Source organism: Aulonocara sp. 'chitande type north' Nkhata Bay, linkage group LG3 (assembly GCF_057382095.1).
Source record: "Aulonocara sp. 'chitande type north' Nkhata Bay isolate Kocher_YH1m ecotype deep benthic linkage group LG3, A_spYH_male_GT1.1, whole genome shotgun sequence".
Lineage (NCBI taxonomy): Eukaryota > Metazoa > Chordata > Actinopteri > Cichliformes > Cichlidae > Aulonocara > Aulonocara sp. 'chitande type north' Nkhata Bay.
In genome coordinates this window covers 10804935-10824163 of record NC_141346.1, presented here as the reverse complement: position 1 = coordinate 10824163, position 19229 = coordinate 10804935, and the positions used below count along the sequence as shown (strand labels likewise).

General features: G+C 42.3%; 2 protein-coding genes across 2 annotated transcripts in view; one reads left to right on the top strand and one right to left on the bottom strand.

Annotated features, from left to right (window-relative positions):
* LOC147333927 (neural cell adhesion molecule 1-like) overlaps nt 1-19229 on the top strand; it is a gene marked incomplete at its 5' end in the record, with an annotated part of 164596 nt that overhangs the window by 90737 nt on the left and 54630 nt on the right. The gene's annotated exons all lie outside the window — the stretch shown is intronic.
* Nucleotides 5316-8198, bottom strand: LOC147333930 (nuclear factor 7, ovary-like). The gene has a single exon (XM_086286527.1). The coding sequence runs from the start codon at nt 8196-8198 to the stop codon at nt 6810-6812; it is 1389 nt and encodes a 462-aa protein (XP_086142653.1). The 3' UTR covers nt 5316-6809.

The following is a 19229-nucleotide window of genomic DNA, read 5'->3' as shown; positions in this document are numbered from 1 at the left end:
CTGATACTAATGACTCGCTCTCACATCTATTTGGGTTTAATGTCAGGGTATATTTGTGGATGAAAGTTTTGGTAGGACACATGATGTGGACAGTCTGGTAATCCCAGAATATTTTAATGTAAGAAAACTCCAGACAGCTCTGGAGAAAGTTTCAGAGTAAAAGCCCTGGAGTGTTTTACATGTTATTCTGTTGGATTAAATCTGACGGAGCTGATTCATAAACACTTCACTGCCAGGTATCAGGTGACCTGCAGAGACTGATCCTACAAACACTCAGAAACAGAGTAAACCAAACTGCACCACAGTGATCAGACGAAACCTTCCTGACATGAACACAGCTCCTCAGTAAAAACTGTGAACCAGCAGAGAGACTACACCCAGCACCATACACCACCTCTCTGACAGTACACCCTCGAGAAGGTGGTGTCCCCATAAACAGTCTGAGAAGCTCTGATTATTTACTATGTTCAAACAAACTGAGTGTCCACAAACGTCTGAGCTCACAGTGAGAGCTGCTGGCACAGTTTGGAGGTGTTCTGCCCCCTGCTGGACACACAGAGCTACAACATGAGGATCAGAGGAGGCTGGTGCTGCTTCACTTTTAGACACAAGAAGGAGGTCAAAAAATGTAGAAACAGAGATTGTTTTTAAACCTGTAAAGGGGGAAATCCTGACGAACCAATCCACAGCCAGAAAAGAAGTCTAACTCTGTGCTGCTCCAATCAGGAATCAGCTCTGTTACTGTGTGAGTGTGTAAAGTCACAGAGTAGCTGGTTTCAAATGTATCTATAAAGTTTATTCACATTTTATTTAGGCTTCAAAAAACAGTCCAAGTTTATTTCTTTGGACTTTGTTCACTTAATGGATGTTTCCCTGCATTTCTATTTTCACACAGTTTATTTCTTACAGCAGGAAAACTGAACAGAATGTATGTAAGAGGTCAGAGTGAGGATGACGTCACTTAATACAGGAAATACATGTTTGTCCGTTTTGATGATGAAGGACTTCTTCAGCTCTGTAAACAGCTACACTTGAGAGGACAGAGGTGATTTCATGGATCAATAACAATGTGTTTATCAGCTTTCATCATCGCAGTGCAGACATGACGTCAGATCTATCAGAGTGAAGGCCGTCTCTCTGATGACGTCACAGAGCAGAGTCCTTCTGTCCAATAAAGGATCTCAGATCAGCTGCTGCCATCTTGTGGCCACAGTTGGTTACTGTCTCTGAAAGTTGTCTCATGTTTCCTGTTGTCCTGCTAACAAAGGCTGGAGCTCATCATGCTGAGAGGGCAGCAGCATTTTGTGGCTCTTCACACATGTTCATTATATTCTGATGATCCTGGATGGAGACAAACTACAGATAAGTGTGTTCAGCCCAACTAGTTTATCTCATTACAGCAGTTTGATGTTTCCCTTTGAATCCCCCTGAAGATCCTGACAGTGAAGCACGTACATAATACTCCAGCCTTTCAACTCTGAGCTTATTTAGTTCTATTAATACACTGAAATCTCATTTGTGTCATGAAGAAAGTCTTTAATCAAACAGAATTCAAAGATCAGAAACATTTCATATATGGAGTTAAACATGAATCATTGTTTCAACAACATATTTATTGTTGTCATAAACAGACAAGAAGACAACAACAAACTGCTCCTCCCATTCAACACATGTCAGTCCATATCCCAGCAAACTAAATCATCTCCATTTACACATCAAATAGAAACATGAATTGATTGATTGATTGGTAATTTATTTCAACATGTGAACAATATACAAGTACATTTAGAAAAGAAATAAGAGAGAAAAAAATACTATACAAATTACATACAAAAAACATTCTGATTAATTTACATGTTGAAAGGGAGTGGGAAGAAGTATACACTTATTTAATCCCACCCCTGTCCCATAAATTATCAGTGAATATTTAGTCAGCTTCCTTACTGATATAATTTGTAATAAAAATAGTGAACAGATTTCTGATATACTATATACTATAATATCACATCATGAATTTATTGTTTGTTTGTTTGTTTTTAAATAGAGACATTCACATAATTTAAATATTTTCCTTTTCTTTATAGATCGAGAAGATCATATTTTTATAACTCTTTTTGAACAGTTTTATGTTTGGACATTGCTTTAATTCCATATTCAGTTTGTTCCATAATTTCACTCCTTGAACAGAAACGCAAAAGCCTTTTCTTGTAGTACGTACCTTCATTGTTTTGAATTTACAAAAACCCCTTAAATTATAACTTCCTTCTTTCAAAAAAAACATACTCTGAATATTACCTGGCAGTTCTTTATTTTTTGCTTTGAATAGAATTTGTGCTGTTTGGAATTTCACTATATCGTCAATTTTCAATATTTCAGACTGCAAAAATAGTGAGTTTGTATGTTCCCTATAACCTGCATTGTGGATGATTCGAATTGCTTTTTTTTGAAGAGTAAAAAGTGAATGTAATGTGGTTTTATAGTTATTGCCCCAGACCTCTGCACAATAGCTTAAGTATGGTGAAACCAGTGAACAGTAGAGAATATGAAGTGATGTTCTGTCGAATACCTGTTTTGCCTTGTTTAGTACTGCAATGCTTCGTGATACTTTGGAATGAATATATCTTACGTGAGCTCTCCAGTTAAGTTTTTCATCTATTATTACCCCCAGAAATTTATTTTCACTGACTCTTTCAATATCAACACCATTTATTTGAATCTTTGCATTTGTATTTAAACTACTATTTCCAAATAACATAAGTTTAGATTTATTCAAATTTAATGATAATTTGTTTTTATCAAGCCAGAACTTCACTTTACTTATGTCATTTGTCATATCCTCCAATAAATTCTGCAGATCATCACCAGAGCAAAAAATGTTTGTATCGTCAGCAAAGAGAACCATTTTTAATACTTTGGACACTTTACAGATGTCGTTAATGTACAAGTTGAAGAATTTTGGACCCAAAACTGACCCTTGGGGTACTGTTGTGTTCTCCCAATTCTTTGAATCTTTGGGCTGAAGGAAGGACAATACTCGGTGTATAAATGCTCAATCAACAATCATTTATTTCCATACAATTCAACAATAAGAGCATTACAACGTCCGGACGGGAGAGATGCCACCAGAGGGTCAGGCACATGTCTCAAAATGGTGACGGGTTGCTCAGCTTTTTATAGTCTCTAGTGGCCCCCAGCTAGTCGTAAAAGCCAAAACATCACATTTTTTCTCTGTTACAGCGCCTAAGTTATGACCTCGGCAGTTGTTTCTCTGCTTTCTGTAAGGTGGGGGTGTGGAATGTGGTCTATCTATCTCCCCTGTCTTTAGACACAGAGTCTCCTGCTTACAACCTTCTCTTCATGATTCAACAATTAAGCATGTCAAGAAAACAGTGTAACACATTCCCAGCAGATCAAGGATACAGAGTGATGCACATTTATCTAATGAACTAATATGTGAATATGTTCTGTTAACTCAAAAGTATAATGAGAACTAAACTACATACAGCTCACACACTCTATATTAAAGGGTATAATGTGATCTACAGCAGTATTCTAATTCAACTACTTTGATTACATATATAAGGTAACATATAATAACAGAATAATCTAATAGTACACCACAAGCAATGTCCATACATAAGGAGCAACCACCATTTATTTTCACAAACTGCTTTCTGTCACTTAAATAACTCCGGACCCAATCTAAAACTACCCCTCTGACACCATAACGTTCCAGTTTTCTTATTAATATATCATGATCTATAGTGTCAAATGCCTTTGTCAAGTCTATGAATAACCCAGCCACATATTGCTTTTTGTCTATGGAATTTGTGATGTATTCTATTGAATCTAATAGTGCCGATGATGTTGATCTGCTTGATCTGAATCCGTACTGACTCTCAGTGAGTAGTTTAATCAAATCAAATCAAATCACTTTTATTGTCACATCGCATGTGCAGGCACACTGGCACAGCACATGCGAGTGAAATTCTTGTGTGCGAGCCCCACAAGCAACAGAGATGTGCAAAACACAACAACACAAACGAGCAAAATACAAGAATGGCTACATCTGAAACTAATAAATATATGTACAATATATAATAGTGTATGCATTTCTGGATGTGTATACTAAATATTATCCTACGTGTGTGTGTGTGTGTGTGTGTGTGTGTGTGTGTGTGTGTGTATACACATTTTTACAAATTAAATAGTAAAAAAAAATAATAATAATAATAAATAAAATATATAAAATATACAGAGTTGAATATGTGCAAAACAAGTGGCATTTATATACAGTGTGGAGTGCATAATGTTGAAGTTCCAGTAGTGAAGCTGAGGTGTCTATGACGTGTTCAGCAGTCTGATGGCCTGATGGAAAAAGCTGTCTCTCAGTCTGCTGGTACGGGACCGGATGCTGCAGAACCTCCTTCCTGATGGAAGCAGTCTGAACAGTTTATGGCTGGGGTGACTGGAGTCCTTGATGATCCTCCCCGCTTTCCTCAGGCAGCGCTTCCTGTAGATGTCTTGGAGGGAGGGAAGCTCACCTCCAATTATCCGTTCAGAGCACCGCACTACTCGCTGGAGAGCTTTGCAGTTGTAGGCGGTGCTGTTGCCAAACCAGGTGGTGATGCATCCAGTGAGGATGCTCTCAATGGCACAGTGATAGAAGGTCCTGAGGATGCGGGGGCTCATGCCGAATCTTTTCAGTCTCCTGAGAAAGAAGAGGCGCTGCTGCGCCTTCTTCACTGTTTTGTTTGTGTGTACTGACCACGTAAGATCCTCAGCCAGATGTACACCAAGGAACCGGAAGCTGCTCACTCTCTCCACAGCAGCGCCGTTGATGGTGATGGGGGTGTGTACTTCTCTGCACCTCCGGAAGTCCACTATCAACTCCTTTGTCTTTGCGACGTTGAGGGTGAGATGGTTGTCTTGACACCAGTGGGTCAGGGCGCTGACCTCCTCCCTGTAAGCCGTCTCATCACCGTTGGTGATAAGACCCACCACTGTAGTGTCGTCCGCAAACTTCACAATGATGTTGGAGTTGTTAGTGGCTGTGCAGTTGTAGGTGTAGAGTGAGTACAGGAGAGGGCTCAGTACACACCCCTGTGGAGCACCAGTGTTCAGTGTGATGGGGGATGAGGTGATGCTGCCCAGTCTGACCACCTGGCGTCTGTCAGACAGGAAGCTAAGGATCCAGCTGCAGAGGGAGCTGCTCAGTCCTAGATCCTGCAGTTTCCTGTCCAGCTTCGAGGGAACGATGGTATTGAATGCTGAGCTGTAATCTACAAACAGCATTCTCACATACGTGTCTCTCTTCTCCAGGTGTGACAGGGCAGTGTGTAGTGTCAGGGCTATGGCATCATCAGTGGACCTGTTGTGGCGGTATGCAAACTGTAGAGGGTCCAGTGAGTCGGGTAGTGCAGAGCGGATGAAGTCCCTGACCAGCTTCTCGAAGCATTTGCTTACGATGGGGGTCAGGGCTACAGGTCGCCAGTCGTTCAATGAGGAGATGGTGGAGGATTTGGGTACAGGGACGATGGTGGCCATTTTGAAGCAGGCTGGGACTACAGACAGAGAGAGGGAAAGGTTGAAGATGTGCGTGAACACTCCAGCCAGCTGAGCCGCGCATGACTTGAGGACGCGGCCGGGAATCCCGTCCGGACCAGTAGCTTTGCGCGCGTTCACGCGTTTATGCTTATCTATAAATTTTTCCAGTCTGTTTTTAAACAGTTTTTCAAGAACTTTTGAGAATTGAGGTAGTAAAGAGACAGGCCTGTAGTTTGTGAAATGGTGTTTGTTTCCAGATTTGTATAGAGGTATAACTTTTGCTATTTTCATTCTGTCTGGAAATCGACCAGTTTGAAATGATAAATTACAGATGTATGTAAATGGTTTTATAATAGCCTCAATGACTCTTTTAACCACTATAATATCAATATCATTACAATCCAAAGATTTGTGATTTTTACATTTTTTGACAATTTCAAGAACTTCATTTTCATCAACGGCTGTGAGAAACATAGAATATGGATTTCTGTCAATCAGTGTATCGGGTTTTTCCTGTGCTTTCCCAGGATGAGTGATTGTTCTTGCTAAATTTGGTCCAGCAGTTACAAAGAATTCATTGAGACTATTTGCCACAACATCCATATTGTATTCTTCATGGTCATTACAAATGAAATACTTGGGATAGTTCTTTTGTCCAGTCCCACATTTTATAACACTGTTCAGGATTTCCCATAATCTTTTATGGGAGCATTTTTCTTTATACATGCATTTTGCAGACCTTTTGTTATCCATGGACAGTCCATATATTTCTGTTTCCTACTATATTGCTTTATTGGACAGTTGTTATTGTACAGTAATGTAAATATTCTAAGGAATTTATTATAAGCACTATTAACGTCCTGTTCCTGATATACTTCACCCCAGTTTTCCTTCAATAAATCTTTTTTAAATGCATTCATTCTTTCTTCTGTTCTTACTCGTCTGTACTCTTTTTTACTGTCCATTTTATTGATCTTGTAATTCCTATCATAGATTGTAAAAATTGGAAGATGGTCACTTATGTCGTTAATCACTTGTAATGATTAGAAACTTGATAGAATTTCAAATCTAGTTTGGGGAGTCATTCAGTGAGAAACAGTGAAATGATTTTCCATGTGAAAAGGTGGACAGCAGAAACAGAAAGAAAGAGTGAAACTAAAAGAGAAACAAAGAGCTTTGGAACAACGAGGCAGCAGGAGGACAGCTGCAGTTTAACAGCTTCAACTCACTGACAGGAAACAACATTAGAAACATCATCATCCTCAACTCATCTGCTGCACTGACACTGACACCTTCAACGGACACACATTCACTTTACCATCAGTCCAAATGTATGGAAACAACCTGTGAGTGAAAGTGTGTGTGAAGGTGTGTATGTGTGTGTTAGTATCAGGATCAGAGAACGACAGCTTTCCTCTGTTCCAGTCCAGATTCATTCTGATCCTCTGGAGCTTCTTCTCTACTGAGAGAGCAGAATCTGATGGTGAGCATGCTGAGTATTTACTTTTAATTCCATTAAACCGTATTCTCCATAATCCAGACCGTATGTCTCCCTTCCTCTGCACAGACTCTGCTAACACACCCAGTCCCCACCATGTACTGTCTCCAACTTCAACATCCCAGCTGTGAGTCCCTGAGTTAAAGCCCTCAGAGCCCAGGACAGAGCCGTAATAATCAAACCTCTCTGGATTATCAGGAAGCTGCTGCTTCTCTCCTCCTCGTCTCACACTGGTCAGATCTTCAGACAGGATGAGTTTTGGATTTGCAGTGTTTGGGTCCAGAATGAGAGGAGTGTAGGAGACCATGTCCTTCATGTTGTTCCAGATGTTGAAGGTCAGGTTGCCCAGGTGTTTGGCCTGGTCTATCAGAGCTCCTGAGGGCAGCTGTGGATCATCCAGCAGGGGGCAGCGCTGGACTCTTTCCACTGCAGCCTTGTAGTTGTGCAGGAATGAGACGTCTTCAGCTCTCAGCTCCTCCTCTGTGGCTCTGACTGTGTCTGAAAGAGCTGCTATCTCTCTGCTCAGAGCCTCCATCTTCTCCTTCATCATCCCACTCTTCTGCTCCTCTTCCTCCCTCAGTGCAGCCAGCCTGGCCTCCTCTTCCTCTGCTAGAAACTGGTGAAGCTTCTTAAACTGCTCCTTAATCTGCCTCTCTGTGTGTCGGGCCTGGACCTTAATGTGTTCTGCTGTTTGATCAAACTTCACTTGAACTTCTTCACAAACCTTTAACTTCTTCTTTAAGGGCTCCAGAGTTTCCTGAAGTTCCTTCTTGTGTTGTTGTGCAGCTTCATCGATGGGTCTGAATCTGTGATTGGTGTGTTTTTCTGAGTCTCTGCAGACGAGACACACTGGCTGCTGATGGTCCAGACAGAAGAGTTTGAGTTTCTCAGAGTGCAGACTGCAGAGATCCTCTGAAGCTCTCTGATCTCTCTCCTGTAAGAACGACTCACACAGGTTCTTTAAAGCTCGGTTTAAAGGTGGATCATAAACTGATATTTCCTTACAAACTGGACACTCGTGTGTTGGTCTCTCTCTCCACCATCTCTTCAGACAGTCTTTACAGAAGCTGTGGCTACATGACAGAATAACAGGATCTCTGAAGACCTCCTGACAGACCGGACAGCAGAGATCCTCCTCTGATCTGGAAGCCATTGAGTCTGTGAGTGAAGCTGAAAACAGCAGACAGGAAGTACAGTCAGTCCTGGCTCCCCTCCCTCCTCTACCACCTTCACTGAAACTTCCTTTGAGTCGTGTTTTTGCTCAAACTCACATTCAGTGTGTGGAGCGTCAGCAGCTTGAAGCAGCAGTGTTGGAGTTTTCCACTTTTCTCTCCTGTAGCTGGACTCACTCAGAGGAAGCTGCTAGTTTGGTCTGAGCTCAGTCTGATCGTCTGTGCGTCTCTCTTTACTGAGGACGAAGAACTTCCTGTTTCCTGGTTTGTCACATTTGAGTGACGTGAGGGGAGGAGACAAATGTTGCTGTTTGACTTTTAACTAAGGTGTGTTTCAATCCTGCCTGCAGCTCAAAAGCTGTAAAACAGGTTTTGTGTCTTTTCACCTCCACAGGTCACAACATGAAACCTGTTGTGAAGTTTATAAAATAAAGTGTCACTCGGTGGTGCAGCTGTTTGTCAGCTTCTATTTTAGACTTTGTTCTGGTTCTTGTTCAGGTTCCCAGCAGTGGGAGTGTAATGCAGTCACACACACACAGGTGGTGTTAAGGTGGATTCACTTAGTTACAGACAGTGGTGTTATTTCCTGTAACTAAGGGTGTGTTTCACTCCAAAGTTCAGACATTAACCTGCCAGAAGCTGTAAAAGTTACTGATAAAGAGCTTTTATCTCAGAAAGCAGAAAGAAAAGAAATAAGTGTAAAGAGTGCAGCAAAATGTTTTAGTGTGAGCTGGTTCATCTGGTTGTGTAAAAGTCACTGCATGACACTGAGTTTTACTTCTGTCACGATTAGTGGAGCGGACTCAGGCGCAGACCACAAGTTTCTTCAAATCAAAAGTGAATTTATTTACAGTGTTCTCCACGGTGACACACACACACACACACACACACACACACACACAGGGTTCCAGGGTCCGGGAGTGAAAGGGGCAGGAGTCCAGGGAGGGGAGATTTCCATACAGCCCTCGCAACCACACACAGCTCCTCTTCTTTCCTCCATCACTCTTGCTCACGCTCAGTCACCGTGCACAGGGAAAACAGGTCCAGGGGAAATCTATACACAGACAGAGAGACAGTTAGTCTCCTGGTTCAGACGTGCTCACGAACAAACTTTGCAGAGTGCAGGACGACTGACGCTGATGGCTCAACGATCCAGCGACGAGTAGAGCAGACTCGCCATCTTAAGTAGGACTCCAATTCTCATAATCAGCGGCAGGTGTGCTGATCATCTCCAGGTGCGTGGGCCAGGAGCAGGAGCCCATACTGAGCTCCGCCCCGGCAGGAGAAAGAGAGAGTGGGAGAGGACGAGAGAGAAAGGGAGAGCAGAGGCGAGAGAGGAGAATAAACAAAACAAAGCGCCTGACTGCTGTCAGCTGGAGAGGTGCGGGGACCATGACAACTTCTGTGTTACTGACACTCATCTCTGACTCAGAGAAACGATTTCTCCCCTGTGATGTTCACACAGTGGTGAGTTACATGTGTGTGGAATTTTTCACGTTTTATAGAATTAAATTTCCTCTTACTTTCTTTTTTGTTAACCTGAGTCACTGATCATTTGCAGTATTACAGAGTCTGGCAGTCTTTGCATGATGTCCACGTCACTGTAAGTTTCTAGCTGACTCTCAGGTGTGACAGGTGTGCCAGCAGGAAAGAGTAATAATAACCTGCATCCTGAGGTTTGTCATGCAGGATTAAAGGAGCCAGGCTTTGTTCACACAGCTAGGATTGTATTTTACACTGACCCTGGGTCAGTATAAGTATCATACAGTTTAAACGAAGCACTGAAACTTGCACATATTTATTACAGATGCACTAAAGAAAAACGGGATATTTAGAGTCAATCTGTGGCTGCGATTAAACACTTTACTGGAAACTTTATTAACCAGTAACTTCATCAGTCATGACAGAAGCTAATATTTCTGTGCTAACATCGTTTAAACCAGTGGTTCCCAAACTTTGTTTCACAAGAAAAATTTCCACCCCCCCTTTGTGCGCATGAACACATCCTCCAACCACACACACCCATATTTTGCTCCATTGCATGTGGCTATTTTCACGCCACGCTGTGCGCCACGTTATTGTTGAGATGAATCAGAATCAGAATCAGAATCAGAATCAGAATCAGAATGGGTTTATTGCCAGATGTTGAGGTTTACAACATTAGGAAATTGCTGCTGTGCTTCAGTGCAAACAATAAGAATTAAAGTGCTATGTAGAAAGAAAGATATGTGCATGAGATATATACATGAGAATAAGAATTAAAAGTGCTGCGTAGAAAGATATATACATGAGTGCAGGTGGTGATCAGTGCCAAACATGGAATGATGCAGTGAACACAGCGTAGGGTCATGAGTTAGTGGCGGGGACAGTCATATGGTTATTGTTCATGAGTCCGACAGCAGAGGGGAAGAAACTGTTCTTATGGCGAGAGGTTCTGGTGCGAATGGACCGGAGCCTCCTGCCTGAGGGGAGCAGGTCAAACAGACTGTGTCCAGGGTGAGAAGGGTCAGCTGAGATCCGAGCTGCACGCCGCAGTGTCCTGGAGGTGTACAGGTCCTGCAGAGATGGGAGTCTGCAGCCAATCACCTTCTCAGCAGAGCGCACAACACGCTGCAGTCTCTGTTTGTCCCTGATAGTGGCTCCAGCGTACCACACGGTGATGGAGGAGGTGAGGATGGACTCGATGATTGCAGTGTAGAATTGCATCATCGTCCGTGTTGGCAGGTTGAATTTCTTCAGCTGCCTCAGGAAGTACATCCTCTGCTGGGCTTTCTTGATGACGGAGGTGATGGTGGGCTCCCACTTCAGGTCCTGGGTGATGGTGGTACCCAGGAAGCGGAATGAGTCCACAGAGGTGATGGGGGTGTCAGTCAGGATGATGGGGGGGAGTGGGGCTGTGTGCTTCCTGAAGTCCACAACAATCTCCACTGTCTTCTGGGCATTCAGCACCAGGTTGTTGTGGCTGCACCAAGACACCAGACGTTCAACCTCTCTCCTGTAGGCAGACTCATCCCCGTCAGAGATGAGTCCAATAACGGTGGTGTCATCTGCGAACTTGATTAGCTTGACAGACTGGTGGGTGGAGGTGCAGCAGTTGGTGTACAGGGAGAAGAGCAGAGGAGAAAGAACACAGCCCTGAGGGGAGCCGGTGCTGATGGTCCGGGAGTCCGAGACATTCTTCCCCAGCCTCACGAGCTGCTTCCTGTCCGTCAGGAAGTCAGTGATCCACCGGCAGATGGGATCAGGCACATTCATCTGGGAAAGCTTGCCTCGGAGATGGTCTGGAAGGATGGTGTTGAAGGCAGAGCTGAAGTCCACAAACAGGATCCTGGCGTAGGTTCCTGGGGAGTCCAGATGCTGCAGGATGAAGTGTAGGGCCATGTTGATGGCGTCGTCTACAGACCTGTTGGCTCTATATGCAAACTGCAGGGGGTCCAGGAGGGGGGCCGTGAGGGTCTTGAGATGGGAGAGAACTAGGCGCTCAAATGACTTCATGACCACAGATGTCAGAGCCACGGGTCTGTAGTCATTTAGTCCAGTGATCCTAGGTTTCTTGGGGACAGGGATTATGGTAGAGGACTTGAAGCAGGCAGGCACATGACATGCCTGCAGTGAGGAGTTGAAGATGCCAGAAAACACTGGGGCCAGCTCGTTTGCACAGTGTCTGAGGGTGGCAGGAGACACACCGTCTGGGCTGGGAGCTTTCCGAGCATTCAGGTTCTATAGCAGAATGGCAGATAGAGACAAAATACTGTTAATCTTACCATCTTCAGGTTTTACACGCTTACATACACACACAGTTACTGTCCCTCCATTTAGAAAGGCAGAGGCGTCACGATGTGATTATTTTACTGTAGTTATTTTTTTTGATGTGTAATAATATTCAATATTACTATCAATGCATTTTCCAAAAAATGCCTCTCTGTGCAAAATGGGTTTAAAAACATAAACAACTGTAGGATCCTGTTTGTCCGTGATTTAAACAGCCCAGCGCTGCTCCTGATGAAGGGAAAACCAATTCTGCAGGGAGACCTACCTCGGCACTTGTGCAGGTGATTTTTCTCTTACTTTCTTTTTTCTGTTATTTAGTAAAAAATCTGTCAAAGAAATAATGAATTCTCCACACGTGTTTGAAGGTTGCTGATACGTTCATCTAGCACAGACCTATTGCTGGAACGCCAAGACAATTCTACTACAATGGCAAAGACAAGACGCAAGTCACCAGAGCTCTTTGTGTTGCTCGTGCATGAGGGAGAGAACTGTGACGAGCATCGTTCTCTCTGTTAAGGAATATATTCTAAAATACTTCTTCAGCAAAGACTCAGAGAAGAGAAACACACAGAATTTCTTGCAAGCAAGGGCAGTCTCCGGACTGAGAGACTCGCGCCTGAGAAACTGCCCCGGTCTTTATTTTATACTTCATTGGGTGGGTGTGTGTGTGTGTGTGTGTGTGTGTGTGTGTGTGGGGGGGGGGGGGGGGGGGGGGGGGGGTGTCATAAAATCTTCCCTAAACCTGCTGGTCTCAAAGTCCAGCAGTTCATCAAACCAAAAGGCACTTAGACTAAAACAGACATAGCTACGTTAATCCTACCATAAAACAATAAGACAAGGTACGACCTCTCTCATGCTCCTAGGATGTGGGGTGAACACCCTAGAATGTTACAGACCTCCTAGGATGAGACATTCTTTCAATATGCCACCAACTATATACTTCTACACACAAATGATTACATGCAGCATTCTACCATATGCAAACTTATATCACTAAAAGATTATACTGACTACTAAATACAATTTTCCATTGACACCCTCCAAGTAAGCAAATGAATGCTAACAGTCAAACATAGAAATTAACATTTGCAAAATCATTCCAGCTTTGTGGTGCATCTCCTCCAGGTGTGTAAATCACACATGCAGAGTGGTTTGAGTTCCTCAGAGCTTCATAAATGTCTCTTCCAGTTGTTTCTATCACTGTCCATATGACCAGAGTCCAAATGCAGACATGGGTATAACAAACACACCAGTTAGTTTTGCTGTTTGTCAATGTGGCTTTCAGTTATCTTCAAGGCTGCAGGCCTTTGTCAGCACTCCTGTTTTATGGCCTCTATCAACCCTCATCACCTCATTTCATGCATTCTTCCTGTGGGGGGATACTTATGACTCCTCTATTGTCCTTTCGTCTCTGCAGAAAACCTTTTTTGGAAAGGGTATTGGATTCAATGATTTTACTGCTGTTGTAACCCCACCTGTTGAGTCACTTCAGCAGTCTTGTTCATGATGCAAATGACAACAACAATGACACAAAGGAAGACCCTCTTCAGAGTGTCAAAGCATGCATAGCACAGTGACACAGCATTAGGTGATGTTCATAGGAAACTGCTGTCAGTCATTCCCCGTCACCACCATAGCTTCTGCTTTCTGTTCACAGAATCATGATGCCATCCTTGACCTTCCTCTCTGCACTGTCGATTGGAGCTTGGAACGCTCCCCTCATCCTTCAGATCTCCATCTGTTGTCCACAATCTCCTCGTGATTACCTCTGGAAAGCCCCGTGGCACAGCTCTCCATCCAGTGCAGCTTTATGGTCATTGCTGTGGTTCCAGAATCTTCTCATGATGACCAGTAGGTCCCCAAACAGCATGACCTTTGACCTCAACCCCTGCCTGGGCTGTCAGCTATGGTCCCTACTTCTCGCTGGGTCTCTGAAGATTTCTCAGGAGATTCCACCCTTGGGATCATTTCTTCCAGCAATGCTCTGCTGCACCTGCATCTCCTCACTAGAGGAAAAACGTCTATTTGGAAAACATGTCAACCATCATCAAACCAAAATTTCCTTTCAGTTCAGTGAACTTCACTTATCAAAAAAATATAATTATTTATTATTTTTTAATTATATTATTGGTTTATCACGTTTTCACTTTCACTTATTGGCCATCAAAGTGTTTATTATCTTTACCCAAATAATTGGAGCAGAACTTGTTCCATATTCAGTTTTTCAGCAAAACGTGTTTGAGAAAAGATTCATTCTTATATCTGGAGGAATAAATATATTTCAATAAATATTAACGTTAGTTAGTCTGCGACTTTGTTCCAGTTTTGAATTTTGGCCCACTGTGTATTTGAGTTTGACACCCCTGATCCATAGCTGGACTGGCCATCGGGCATACCGGGCATTTGCCCGGTGGGCCGCTGGCGATTTTTTGTTTTTATGGGCCGATGGATTTTTTTTTTTTAGGAAGGGTATTTATAATGAAAGGTGTTGGATTGGCCAATTGGTCATGATCGACTCTGGGCTGGACCAATTACAGCCGAGGAGGCCGGATGCACCCTCCCCCTTGTTTAGCAATCACGTGATTTTCGCGCATTGCATGCCGGGAACTCGTGGCAAAACAATCCAAGTACCGCATCAAATGCAAGCATTTGCAGCACCGCAAAACGTTCATTCTCCGGTTCCAATACCTTCTTGTTTTTTCTTTGCCGCACAAAAAAGGAATGTACAAAACAAAAGGAGAACAATGCCGGTCCGTACAAAGACAGACTTGATGAAAAGACAAAGAAAAGATACGAGGAAAAAATCAAAGGAGTGAAAGGGTCAGACCCTTACGAGCACACAGAGGGACAAAAGACATTAGCGTGCTGCCCAACTTTCACCACGCTCAGATTTATAATCATACGGTTCTTGGAGTGAGTGCATACACTTATGAAGTTTAGTAACTTCAGGTCACTGCAACAAGCCCAGGTACAGTTTACCGACGGATGGGTACAGGACCTTGAAATGCACCGTGTAGAACGAAAGACCATCGTACGAACAAAGGTAAGTTTACCAGTCTCACAAATCGTCGTCATAAATACACATTCGTTAACCATTTATTAATATAACCTTTGAGCTCAACGGTAATTAATTAGTAGTGGAAATAATTTCTGGTTCATCACAGAAATGTAGCAGTGACAATAATATTGTATGCTGTAATCGCACTGGAGAATTAGTGATACAAAACAACTGTGTTATCCTGTGAATAAAAGTATATGTTTTTGTCAATGTACCATGGTAATAACAGAAGCGAAACGCAATATATTGTCACGACAATTTACTATTTATGCACAATAAACAAAGGAGCATAGCGCGACAGTTTCTGTTCAGACTTGCTTGTAACCTATATCACCAATTATGTTAAGAAAAATGACACATTAACTACAACAAAACTCTGACCTTTGTGGGAATGCTTGGAGCAGACTAACCTGTGAGCTGGAGTGTTCTGGGACGTTATGTTTGGTATATCCACCGCGGTAAAGTGAGCCGTCATTTGTGAGCCGCGGTCAAGCCAGCCGCCTCCTATCCGCCGCATAAATTTCCTTGCGCTTTTACACCAGTCTTTACGGTAGCGCCTTTTCGCTTTATATAAAAATTCATTAAAAATCATCCTGAGTAGTTGAGGTCCAACTTTCAACACATCCCTCCTCTAGGACACCTACTGTACCTGTGTGCCAAGTTTCAGCCAGATTTACTGTAGAATTCCTCAGAAATTAAAGGTTCCTTGTATTCAATGCAATACAGTCAATACAATAGAATTATGTCAATTTTCAAAAATTCATGAAAAATCATCCTGAGTAGTTGAGGTCCAACTTTCAACAGATTCTTTCTCTGGGACACCTACTGTACCTGTGTGCCAAGTTTCAGCCAGATTTACTGTAGAATTCCTCAGAAATTAAAGGGTACTTGTATCCAATGCAATACAGCCAATACTGCAGGACTCCCGTTCACTGCTAAACGGTCACAGCTTCACAGCAAGAACCTTGAGAGCAAACTGCTGCTGAAGCTGAACCACCATTTCACTGACTGAAGAAACAATTTATGGTAAAGTGAGCCATACACATACATCCACATAGTGGAAATTTGTATTTGTCTTTTATAATCAGTTTTACTCTGATTTCAGTGCTTATTTGTGAGTGTAGTTTTTACATTTTTACATATTACATTGTGTTAATCCACTGTTTATACTTCAGGGTATTTTAGTATACAAAGAACATTTTAAAGTTTTGTTAGAATGTCTATTCCTGTGGAATTTTAGCACAGATGTGTTGTTTGTGGTTTTTTTGTTGTTTTGTTTTAATTCCTGCTGTCCGCCTTGGGAATAAACTTTTCCTGATTATACCTGTTGCAACTCTATGTCATTTGTTTCTGATTTACTTAATCCCTCGTTGTATTTAAAAGAACCACCCCTAGTTTGACATTCTGGCGCATCAGCTGTAGTCTGTTATGTTGAAGTTGCCTCGTTCTAATGTTTTCTCTGAGGCTGCTGTAAATGCGAATATATTTACTGTGGGTTTTTCTTGAAAAAACTTTTACGTTGTGAAAAACTGAAATCTTGAAATTAGAATTGTTGTGCCTTGTTTTGTGGATCTTTTTACATATATTCCTTTTGAAAATACTAAAATTTGTATGTTTATTTATTTTTGTTTGTCTGATAGCATTTATTTATAAAATAAATCGGACATTTCAAACAGTTACTCGCTACTTACTCAGTACTTGAGTAGCCTTTTCACCAAGTACTTTTTTACTCTTACTCGAGTAACTTTTTTGATGGCTACTTTTCACTTTTACTTGAGTAATAATATTTTAAAGTAATGATACTCTTACTTGAGTACAATTTTTGGATACTCGACCCACCTCTGAGCCCCATCTTATCTTAATGACCTTGTAGTACCATATCACCCTATTAGACACTTCACTCTCGCTCTGCAGGCCTACTTGTTGTTCCTAGAGTATTTAAAAGTAGAATGGGAGGGAGAGCCTTCAGTTTTCAGGCCCCTCTTCTGTGGAACCAGCTTCCAGTTTGAATTCGGGAGACAGACACTATCTCTACTTTCAAGATTAGGCTTAAAACTTTCCTTTTTGCTAAAGCATATAGTTAGGGCTGGACCAGGTGACCCTGAATCCTCCCTTAGTTATGCTTCAATAGATGTAGGCTGCCGGGGATTCCCATGATGCATTGAGTTTTTCCTTTCCAGTCACCTTTCTCATTCACTATGTATTAATAGACCTCTCTGCATTGAATCATATCTGTTATTAACCTCTGTCTCTCTTCCACAGCATGTCTTTATCCTGTCTTCCTTCTCTCACCCCAACCGGTCGCAGCAGATGGCCGCCCCTCCCTGAGCCTGGTTCTGCCGGAGGTTTCTTCCTGTTAAAAGGGAGTTTTTCCTTCCCACTGTTGCCAAAGTGCTTGCTCATAGGGGGTCATATGATTGTTGGGTTTTTCTCTGTATCTATGAAGCGCCTTGAGGCGACTTTTGTTGTGATTTGGCGCTATATAAATAAAATAGAATTGAATTGTGTGAGAGCGTTTCAGTAATAATGTCCCTTACGGCACCTCATATCAGACCATTTGCTGGTTTGTAATTAAAACAGTATGACACTTTTTTTAGGTTGTTACTAATAAAAAAATGAAAAATCTCCACATCAAAGAAAAACACCAAAACAGGGTATTTGATATTTGAAGGGTAGTTTTTACATGTAATCCCCTTCAAATATTGATAGGTTTGCTAGCACAGACCTATTATTGGAACAAACAAGACAATTCGACTACAACAGCAAAAGCATTAGACACCTGGCTGAACTCTTTGGGTAATCTTCTGCACGAGGGAGAGAACTTAGATGACCACTGTTCTTGCCGCTCCCACCCCAGTCACTCTCAGTTAGCTCCCTTGTAGCACTGCTCTTTATTGTGGTTACATGAATATGCATAGTCTCATTAATATGACTTCTTACACAGGCATGCATACAAACAAAGAGTACCAGTCTGCATGTACGTGTGTGTGTGTGTGTGTGTCAAGATGTGACCCTGTGAACGACTCCTCAAAGCTGGTGCTAGGAACCAAGCGGTCCACCTAAACAAAGGGTTCTTATATTTAAAACAGATACAGAATAGGTGTCCTCCCATAGTATAAATCAGTAAGAGAAGGTAGGACCTCTCTCATGACCTTAGGGTGTGTGTGTGTATGCCAGAACCCTCTGGAAGGCACACAGAGTCTTTGCAGACTACTAAGGATCAGAAATCCTATCCCTACACAATCGATTATACGCCTCTAAGAATATATGGTTATATATTTCTAAGCATAAATGACAATCCACAATATAAACCTAACAAATATCATTGATGCAAATATCAACATGTTTTGTATTGTTAAATCCCCCCAATTCTTTCAATCATTGGGCTGAAGGAAGGACAATACTCGGTGTATAAACGCTCAATCAACAATTTCTTTATTACATACTGTTACGAAATCAGTTTTACCCCGGTTCTTTTATTAGTCGAAACTTCCAGAGACGGCACCGGAACTCAGTAGTCATTTCACAAAACCTTTATTCATCTTTATTCATCTTCATTTAAGCATGCACTTCTAGAAGGCAAGACGAGGCCGGTGTCCCTCTCCAAAATCTTCACTCCTTTGTCTGTGAAACACAGTTTTATAGGGGCCACCCCATCATAAAACCCCCTACGGTGTGCTGCGAACTCTGTCTGTGTCTATGTGCACGAGCACATGAATGCCTACATGTGCGCGTTCCCTCGTGTCTATGTGAGTGCTCGTGTGTGACTGTGTACTGTTGAAAATCCCCAATTCTTTGAATCTTTGGGCTGAAGGAAGGACAATACTCGGTGTATAAATGCTCAGTCAACAATCATTTATTTCCATACAATTCAATACTTATGAGCATTAGAACCATCATGATGGGGAGAGCTGCCTGCAGAGGGTCACAGCAAGTCTCAAAGTGGTGACGGGTTACTCAGCTTTTTATACCCTCTAGTGGCCCCCACCTAGTCGCAAAAGCCTAAACATTACATTCTTTCTCTCTTACGGCGCCTAAGTTATGACCTCGGCTCCCTGTCTTTCTGCTCTTCTGAAAGGTGGGGGTCTGGAATGTGGTCTGTTTCTTCTATTATCTGCACAAGGTCCTCTGCACACAACATTCTCTTCATGATTCAGCAGTATGAAATGTCAAGAAACAGTGT